This window comes from Notolepis coatsorum (genome assembly GCF_963971535.1).
Source record: "Notolepis coatsorum genome assembly, chromosome: 5".
In the NCBI taxonomy this organism is placed as follows: Eukaryota; Metazoa; Chordata; class Actinopteri; order Aulopiformes; family Paralepididae; genus Notolepis; species Notolepis coatsorum.
In genome coordinates this window covers 15,945,157-15,955,760 of record NC_140169.1, presented here as the reverse complement: position 1 = coordinate 15,955,760, position 10,604 = coordinate 15,945,157, and the positions used below count along the sequence as shown (strand labels likewise).

The window sequence follows — 10,604 nt, the reverse complement described above, 5'->3', positions numbered from 1 at the left end:
ACCCCCATGTGACCAGCAAGATCATGATCATGTGCTAGATGCAGTATATCAGGACGATACACGGCTGGAACAACAATCTGAAACACACTGCCCCAGTCATCCAGACTGGACAGGTTAGGTGGTGTCCACTTTCTCATGAGCACGTCATTGCTAACAAAGTATCCTTGAGACGTATCTACCATTTCATCCTCTAAAACCGCCTCTTCAAAGAGGGACGACAAGGAGACATCCTTGTTTTGCTCTAGTACCAACTGCTCATGAGACGGTATCACCTTACCAAAACCCTCATCAGGGCCACTTTTCAACTCAACAAAGAACGTGTCACTAAGTGTCATATCACCATCTAAGTTAACAACCTCATGGGTGTCACATTTGACCTTTGACATTGCGCGTGTTACCGCACACACAGGAAACACTCCTGGATGCTTCTGTGCGAGCTCATCAGGAACCTCAGAAACTACAGGGACGGGAATTACAACTGGAGTAGCCAGCACTTTGCCACCGGCCAAATCGTTCCCTAGAATGAAGGACACCCCCTTTATGGGAATGTGAGAACACACTCCTACGACAACATTGCCTGATACTAAGGGAGAGTTTAGCGAGACCTCATGCAAAGGAGTATTCACAAAGCTTCCTCCAAAGCCCTGAACAATGGCACCGGAATGCAATGAAGAATCTTCCGAAAACGGCAAAATCCCATCCAGAATGAGAGACTGGAAAGCTCCTGTATCTCTCCATATTGTAATAGCCTGCCTTGATCCTAATTCACCAACCAGTGAAACAAATCCCTCCATCCTAAATGTTGAGGAGCCCTCTAGCTCCCCGTCTGCACCTTTGATACTTCGCACGCCACCCTCTAATGTCGGCATAGGTGTCCTGTCTATGATTTCTACCAGAGCCACAGTTTTTACATTTTTCTGCTTAAGCACAGGGCATCCAGCAACGATATGACCAGGCTCCTTACAGTAAAAACAGATAACCCCCTCTGGGAATGCACTAGCAGAGCCACCCTGCCTAGGAGTCGAAGTAAACCGACCAGCAGACACGGGTGCCGGGAACCGGCTCCCCTGAGAAGGACGCCTACTACCCCTGGACTCCACACGGCCCTCCTTTACAAAGACAGACTTGTGTGTTAACACAAACTCATCAGCCAAGACAGCAGCGTCGGCTATCTTCGATACCTTATGCTCATTTAGATGTGTGGAAACGTTATCAGGAACACACCTCTTAAATTCCTCTAGGAGAACCAACTGTCTGAGCTGCTCCCTTGACTCTGCTTTTTGCGAGGTGCACCACCGGTCAAACAGGTTCTCCTTCTCTTTTCCAAATTCAACATAAGACTGCCCCTCCTGCCTACGATAACCTCTAAAACGCTGACGATAGGCCTCGGGGACCAACTCATAAGCCCTCAATATGGAAGCTTTAACAAGTTCATAATCAGCGCTTTGTTCAAGGGACAGAGCAGTGTAGGCTTCTTGTGCCCTACCAACCAAAACACATTGTAGCAGCAGTGTCCAGGCGGTATCAGGCCACTTCAATGTGGTTGCCACCCGTTCGAAAAGTGGAAAATATCTTTCCACGTCTTTCTCAAAAAATGGTGGCACCATCCTAATATTCCTGCCTACATCAAACCCGGAACGTGACTCTGGATGCAGAGCACCCGCCTGCAAGGCAGCATACTTATATTCAAGCTCCTTCTGTGCACGCTCGTGCTCCAGCAACAGTTGTTTCTCCTTAAACCCACGCTCATTGATTGATTGATTGAAAAGTGTATTAACAGATTGCAGAATGGGTACAGTACAGTACATCTCAATACATACAATTGTTAAGGGGATGCAGACCAGAGAAAGACTTTCGTCTTGTTTCCACCAGGGTCCCCCATTTTCAATTCATCATGCTCACGCTCCTCTTTCCTCTCTCTCTCCTTAAGCTCACGCTCCTCTTTACTCTCTCTCTCCTTAAGCTCACGCTCCTCTCTCCTCTCCTCACGCTCTCGCTCTAGCTGCCTTTCCTTAAACTCCAACTCCCTAATCCTCCACTCACCCTCTACACCAGGTAATAGCGGAGACGCGCCAGACGATGGAGGCTCCTCCACCCTCTCCTCAAGCACCTGTTCCCTAATGAGCAAAACCCGCAAAGCACCCAAGGCAGATGGTTTCAAACGTTTCTCACTGGGAGTAAGCTCGACCTTGTAGTGCACAGCAAGCTCGAGCAGTTGTTCTTTGGAAAATTTGTCTAATAAGTCATGAGACGGGCGATCAACAAAGTCCCTGATGGAAGCCATTGTCACTGAACTAGACACCCCAAGCTACACACCCAACCTCACAGACACAAAGAACCACTAACGAACCACTGAAGAACAACGAAGAACCACTGAAGAACCATGAATAATGCTAATTGCCAACAATAACAACCAGAATGGAACACGGTGGAAATGTGAGCTCTACGGAGCGCACCTTTCCAGGTTGCACAAACCAAAAAAAAATAAAAAAAAAACACACCCACCCTAAATAGACGTGTCATACACGCAGGGTGTTAGGTGCTACCAGGTATGCTCACCAAACACTTAAACAAACAAAATAAATCCAACAAAATTTTCCAAACAGGTGCGCCTTTTAACCTGATGTGACCACATATGCTTCTACGTCTAAACTGCAGAAAACCCCGGCCTACCACATGTCTACCCTAAGAAACACTAAATCAAGCCCTACCACACTACCTGTGTTTCCTGGCCGCCCTAACCTACCTACCCTTAAACTAATGCCCTGTAGACCTAACTTTCTTCAACCACACCTGCTACCAGTCAAAGATCATATACAATCATTTCATTGACCGCCCCAGGAGTACGTGGTGCACCGGACGCTAACCCACAACCAGAAAATAATGTCCCTATCTACATGTGGTGCCTACTAAACGATATATTTTAACAGCATAAGTAGTCACATCAAATTACAAACAAATACGGCATACTCACCTGTTTGATGAAAATGGCTCAGCCCCCACGTTACACCATGTGTAACGAACACCACCCAAACCATAATATGATGACACCCCGTGCAACACAAAAAAAAATCACCAAACAAAGTTCTAGGGGTAAAAGATCCCGGATGAGCGCCCAATTGTTACGACCCTGGCTCATGGGTACGCAACCTATGTGTAATCAACACCAAAACCCTGTGCTCTAACTCAAAAATGCTACTAAACCAAGGAACTACTAATATAACTATAAACTAATGTACTGGTAACCCAACGGACAAGGACTGTAAGAACCTGACAGCTCTTTCACTAGGCACAGACCGTGCATGTGTGTTTCTGGGTCTGCCTTTGAAGCTCCCCAGCAGGTAACCAATCAGCACTAATTGGCTAATTGGCAGCCCTCACCTGCCTGCCCTGGCGACACAGGAGTGACCAGGCCTCTAGTACATAACAATAACAATATATATATATATATATATATATATATATATATATATATATATATATATATATATATATATATATATATAAACTAAAAGGAGAAAACCTTCAAGGGAAAGAAGGGACCGCACACTCCACAGGACTGGTTTTACAGTACAAAATACAACCTGCAAGTTGGCCTTTAAGTGCAGTACTTTGCACCACTGCCTATCCCCTATCCCCACTCAACTCCAACCTGCACATCAGACGACAACAAGAAATGTAAACAAAGTGCAATACCAAGTGGGGCTCTTTTGCCTAGAGGCCGCTGTTTGATGGCATTACAGATTCTACCTTTAAAGGCCCACTTGCAGGTTGTATTTTTGTTCAATAAACAATGTGGACTAGGCCAACGGTGACTTTCATGAAGAGGGGAAAAATATTATCGAAATTGACCCAGTTTTAGCGTTTTTATCAAACATTTTGTCCGCCCAACCACAACCACCACGCACGTGCATATTTTAATCCATGTTTCATAGCGTGCACGTGTCTTAATGATGATGTCACACCAGGTATCAGGGCAGCGAGGGGTGCTGAGAATCACACGCAGGTAGTGGCAGGAAGCAAAGACCCTTCTTGTTACTACTAGCCGAGGATCTAGTATCTGTTTCACCTAACACTATTGCTCCGTGATCATAGCCATTTATCTCTAAAGCTAACCACTATTTGTAAAAGCCACAACCACGTTACCATATTTGTAAATACTAATGTAAATCATTGTGTCGTTGTACATATTGTGTATATAACGTTAGTAGCTATAGCTTGCTAGCCGGCATTCTCGAAACTCCTAACTCCTGTATATGTTTGTCCTCACAAACAAAGTATTCTGCCAGGGAATTTATGGACACGACAGTAGTAGTAGTTATAAGGTGTTTGAGCTTGTAACGTTAGTTAGCTATCGTGGTAGCCCGTTTCGTGACTGTGATGCACCGAGTGCATCAGTCACGAAAGGGGCTACTATCGTGCTATCAACGGGCCGTGTAGCTAGCTAGCTTGCTAGCCGGCATGATGCGTGCAGTGCTTTGCCCCACAGGTCTGAGAAGAGGACCTGCACATTTTACTCTTCTACATGCCCCGATTTAAAATGGTTCACGACAGTAGACATAATGCTAACGTTAACGTTAGCTAGCTAGCTTGGTACTATGACCCGCCGTGATGGGGATAAGGCGACAGCCAATAGCGCTGCTGTACTGAACAACAGGCTGCCTAGTGGTAAATGTAGTTCTTTTTTTACGACATTAAAAACCTTATAACTACCTTTGTTTCAACCAAAAATGCAGTAGTAGAGGTCCATCAAAGTCTCTCTGACGATTAAACCCATTTTCGTCTTGTAAGGCGTCCATTTGGATCAAGGAAATGGCTTTCTGCACTCGACCAATTTCCAGCGTCAAATGGGGAAAAAAATAATGAAATTAGATACCAATGATGTAAACTACCCATAATTGAAGAGTATAGGGTTTAATCTGCAAGTGGCACTTTAAGAAAGGCATTTTGGTCATATATTAAAGTGGTAGAGGCCTTCACACTCTTTAACGTATGCTTTTTCCCCCCTTTCTTTTTTTTATTTCAGGATTTGGACTTTGGATAAAGGTTTGACATGTGGGGTCAAAACCAAGGTAATGATCAGGCTCTGCTTTCCAATCCCCCTCCATGTGACAGGCATTACATACTCAGCATACACATACGCTAACCATTGTATTAGGTATAAATTATTTCTTTCTTTCCCTTTCCCTTTATTTGAATAGGAAACCAGTATCCTTCCCACCCTAACTATCCCCAACAGCCGATGCCAGGAGGGTACCCTCACTATCCCCCCGGCACCATCCCACCCCCAACCTGCCCTCCTCAGCCCTATGGCCAAGGTGGATGCCACCCTCCTCCTAGCCAAGGTGGATGCCACCCTCCTCCTGGCCAAGGTGGATGCCACCCTCCTCCTGTCCCAGGTGGATGCTATCCTCCTCCAGACCCTTGTGGAGGGTCTGGGGGGCACGGACATGACCACGGGCATGGGCACGGTCATGACCATGGGCACGGGCACGGTCATGACCATGGGCACGGGCACGGTCATGACCATGGGCACGGGCACGGTCATGACCATGGGCACGGGCACGGTCCTGACCATGGGCACGGACATGGACATGGACATGGCCACGGGCACGGTCCTGACCATGGGCACGGGCACGGTCCTGACCATGGGCACGGACATGGACATGGACATGGCCACGGGCACGGTCCTGACCATGGGCACGGTCATGGACATGGCCACGGGCATGGAAACAGACACAGGCACAGGCATGGCCACACGCACCTACACTGTCACAAGAAAGGGAAGGATGGTCACGGGGTAAGATACAACTTATTTGTTAAAGAGTTGAAGTTAAACATCAATCACAATTGCCCAAAATTAAAAATAAGAAAGAAAAATTAAGAATAATTGTTTATTAATGTTTTTGAGACTACATAAATATTGCTTTATGTCAGAATTGCACATGTCAGATTGTTGCAAAAGATACATTGTGATGTTTTCCATATTGCGGTACTTGGTGTGTCGTGTCTACTGTGATCTGTGGTGAAGGAACTGATGTGTGTTTATTGTGTCTCTCTGTCCCACAGTCGTCCAGCAGCTCCTGCAGCAGTGACTCTGACTAGACTGACTGAAGACACTTTGGACATGGTGGTGTCTCCTGGATCCATTCAGTCAGAGACCTTCTATCATTTGGGGCATAGATAGATACCCTTGTCTGGGTTCTATATACAGTATATATCTATGCAGCCAAGATGTGATTGCATGCATTGCAAACTCTAACCGGGTCCCCGGCTCTGTAGGCTCCTATAGACAGGTCCAACTTCACTTCTTTGTTGGATGTTTCAGAGATTTGCAAAAAGAAAGTGTCAATGTATCCCCCCCTTGTGGCCTGCTATGTTATGTTACTCCTTGATTTGACACCAAGTTGTCTTGGTTTAGGTTACTCAAACTGTCTGCAGCTGCTGTGGGGGTCATCCCTATGTTCCCCGGGTTCTATGTTCCCCGGGTCCTATGTTCCCCGATTGATTGATTGATTGATTGATTGATTGATTGATTGATTGATTGATTGATTGATTGAAAATTTTATTAATTTTTATTATTTTATTAATTATTAATGTCCGCCTTGTTTTGAACTGGTTAAGCTTAGGCCCTCTTTCGAAGTTGGTTAAGGTTAGAGTTTGGAATCAGGGCTGGTGGTCTGACTATCTATCGCTACCGTCTATGTTCCCCGGGTCCTATGTTCCCCGGGTTCTATGTTCCCCGCTTTGATTGATTGATTGATTGAACATTTTAGACCACCAGCCCTGATTCCAAACTCTACCCTTAACCAGTTCGAAAGAGGGCCTAAGCTTAAACGTTCGAAACAAGGCGGACATTAATCATTAATAAAATTAAAAAAATTTATAAAATGTTCAATCTATTAATCAATCAAAGCGGGAAACATAGAACCCGGGGAACATAGGACCCGGGGAACATAGGGATGATCCCCTCCCCTGCTGTGCTGTGTGTCATCCTGTCTAGTTTTGGTTATATGAGACATATTAGTATCATCACTAAATTGTAAACTCCCTTGTTTGGGGACAGTTTGTGGGTTCTTGATGGTGTGGGAAGAAATAAGAATGGATTCAAATGATACTTTGAATAATAAATGATATAATTCTTTGTCTTTGCTTAGGCTACTTTATGTCTAAATGTCTTAAAGGGGAATTCCACCACCACACAACATGTGACTGCGAGCAGCGCGCACACACCCCAAACATTTACCATTCGCTTTTTTTATTGTACTGAGAATGTCAACCCCCGACCCCCCCCCCCATCATTAATTTCCTTTACCGTTTCAGTAGCACAACCAAGGGTGCACACCTGGGAGTGCTACATTCATTTTATATTATCATACATACATTCATACATACATTTATATATATATTTATTGTTGTTGCTATTTGCTTGGTAGGTTAATGTATGATGTGTAGCACCTGTGTAGGAAATTGTTAATGTATGATGTGTAGCACCTGTGTGAAGCCTGATGGGAGGGGCTACCAGCCGCTACAGAAAATCTACAGCCAACCAATAGGAATCCTTGCCAAAAGGTGTGTGGGTGTGGGTGGGGCGGTTATAGGTAAGGTTTTATTGATTGATTATTTTATGTTTGTGTCTTGCACACAAAGTTCCCAACCCTCATGGGAGATGTACAGAATATTGTACATCTCGGTCTTACACAAAATATTCTGCCTTCTCCCCGAAGATTGGCAAATAGTCTGCTACAAAAAAGTTCCCATATTGGTCCAGCTCAAAGAAATCAACATAAATTGAAGACATTTTAGAAGAAAGAAATGTATCCCTTACATCATCATAGACAGGAGAGTAAAACAAAAAATTGACATTCTCAATTTTGCCTAGCTCACACACAAAGTCTCCTCTGGAGTGGCATTACACGTGCCAGTCTCTAGGGCTAATGGTAATGTTCCTGACCAAATATGTGCACATAGGGATCTTTGTCTTTTGTTTAAATTATACTTCACATAAGGTTCTGCACTGTAGCTATTCTTTATGAGACAATAAGTTCCTAATTTTCTGTTTATACCATATGTCAGCAGACAATTCAGCAAACAACATTTAATTCATAATCTCCTGAATATCTCCAGGATTCTTGGATGCATATCCTATCCTACTGATTAATAACCTGAATACTCTGTAAAACCCACTGCAAAGAGGAGATAGAGATTCCACTGAGATGCCATCATTGATGCATTTACTGAAATTAAGTCATGAGGTTGATTCACTGTTAAGATATTTCACAGTTGACGTCAAATGTCGTTCTGTCAACCGATTCCCACCCACATCCCCGCCCACCCTGAAGACCTTGCCTCAAAGAAAGGGAACTGAAGAGTAAAGTAATTCTTTCCATCCATGTGTAGCAGGGTGGATTATCCCTGCTTTATGGGAGTGGATGTACACGGCCACCTGGTAGTGAAGACGCAGCAGAGCTGGGTCCAGCTGAGTCCCCGACTTTAGGCCAGGAATGTTGAAGTGGAGGTCGAGCAGCAGGAGCGGATGGGGCCTAGGATTCACTGACTTAGGGATGTTACGCTGGTCCTTCTTGCCCTCCAGGGCGATCAGCAGTAGCTCCCCACACACCCACACTTGCCCCAATACTTCATGGGCCCTCCCACACCCGATGGCAGTAAAGATGGATGATATATTCGCTCCCCAAAGCAGTACCCTTCCTTAATGATGAGTAGAGACCTTTCACAATGAACTATAGGCAGGGGGTGGGAAAAGGGTTAAACTGTAATGAGCGTTACCCGGAAAGGAAAGGGTTAGACAGAATGCACATTAACAGTGGTCCCATTTACGTCTCCTTTACTGGAAGTCTGATGCACGTTACAGATTATTACACACCTATGGAAGTTATTTCCACACTGGGCACCTAGTGCTCTCGCTCTATACTACAGACTCAAGTTATTCCCACACTGGGCTAGACACAGTAATAACCTCTTCCCTTTAAGGGTTATCTACTGCTCCGCTTCTCCGTAGGTGGGGGAGAGAGGGGAAGAAGAGGGAGAGGGATAAAGGAGTTCAATGGGATTTTTGTAAAAGAACACACGTTATTATTACACTCAACCAAATGACAGTGGGCCCACGTTACAAATAAAAGTCCTATCTACAGCCGGCTTTTCCCAAAAATAATAAATGGTCGGGGCGCCCCTAGACACTGTTATCAGTGTCAGTTCAAAGCACTGTTTTCTCTTCGCCCTTAGAGAGCCTGCGCCGCCCAGTGGCGAATGTCTATCGATAAAACTTCAGCACTCGGAGCGCCTGCTGTACTTATCCAAATGGCAGGCCCGCTCTCACCACCAACCGTCCGTGTGGTGAGATGGCCGTCTGGAGGTCTCGTGATAGCAGGCAGCCGGGCAGGTGACTGCTGGGACAACGGCTCGGAGGGGCTGGAGGAGTGTGCAGTGTAGTGACGTCCGCTGCTGGGCTGAAGGGGCGACACACGAGCTAAACTGTGGTGCTAGCCTAAACAAAGCTAAGCTGTGGGTCGTGGTGAACCCCCTGTCATGACGCATATACTTACTAAAACGCAATGTGGGCAATATCCACCACACTCTTAGGCAGTCGCTCGACTGCTTCTACGTTCACAATGTCTCTTCCGCATTAACTAAAAGCTAAGCTATCGCATACTCATTACTAACCCGCTTCGTAACAGGGTTTATATCTTGCGTGCTTGATCTCCGGAGCTACAGCTCCGTGCGTCCTCTCCCCTCTGTGGAAAACGCTGAAGAGGAAGTGCCTCCCGTCGGCGCCGCCTCTGAGCCCATCCTATTTCACCTGTATCTCCCTGCCCAACGTCGTCACCAGCTCCCCCTGGCGGCACCTGTATCCTGTCCCACTGTGAAGTGTCAATGTTAGGATAGGGACCCATCAAGAGAGGTAGCAAGTTAAGTGTCAATGTTAGGGTAGGGAGGATCAAGAACGGTCAGCCGGTTACACAACGTCCTCGCGAAAACAGGGAATGCAAGGAATTAGCGTTAGACACATTGAATTATTGTCAGACATATTCAGGTGTCTACACATGCAGAGAATTGAGAAACCACACTGTGCTTTAAAGCCCCAAACCATAATTTTTTTTTAATATCCTATCAATGTAGGGTATATTCACATACATTCTTGAAGAGTTTAATCTGTAGTAAACAAGGAAATTCCGATGTTGGGAACTTTCTTAACCCATTGTAAAATGGAATATAGATCTGTTTTACTTGTGTTTGCAACCAATACCAACATAAACACGCCTTTCCAGCCACAAAATACAGAAAATACAATAAAAAACAACCTCTTATTTACTTATTGTTTAGTGCTAGTCCTTGTATCAAGAGCTCATTCAATCAAATGGAGAATGGAAACATGTCTCCATTATTATTTCTTATTCTAGGCGGTGGGGGCTACCCATTTGATTACTTTTGGATCACTGAATGAGCCTTTAAGATTTGTCTGAAAAAAGGAAAAAATGGCAAGGAAACATGGTCTGATTACTGAACTTAAGTACTTGGAATCCAGTCATATGTTGGACCCTGACAATTTAGAACTGGAAAACGCAGTGTTGGTTATAAAAACAGAA

At 45.1% G+C, this 10,604-nt stretch overlaps 1 protein-coding gene across 1 annotated transcript; it reads left to right on the top strand.

Moving 5' to 3' along the window:
- The first annotated feature begins 2,082 nt into the window (after window positions 1-2,082).
- LOC311229131 (uncharacterized protein) lies at window positions 2,083-7,144 on the top strand. Its single transcript, XM_084315154.1, has 4 exons — window positions 2,083-2,177; window positions 5,027-5,072; window positions 5,202-5,800; window positions 6,070-7,144. The coding sequence occupies exons 1-4, from the start codon at window positions 2,152-2,154 to the stop codon at window positions 6,185-6,187; spliced, it is 789 nt and encodes a 262-aa protein (XP_084171280.1). The 5' UTR covers window positions 2,083-2,151; the 3' UTR covers window positions 6,188-7,144.
- The last annotated feature ends 3,460 nt before the right edge of the window (window positions 7,145-10,604 follow it).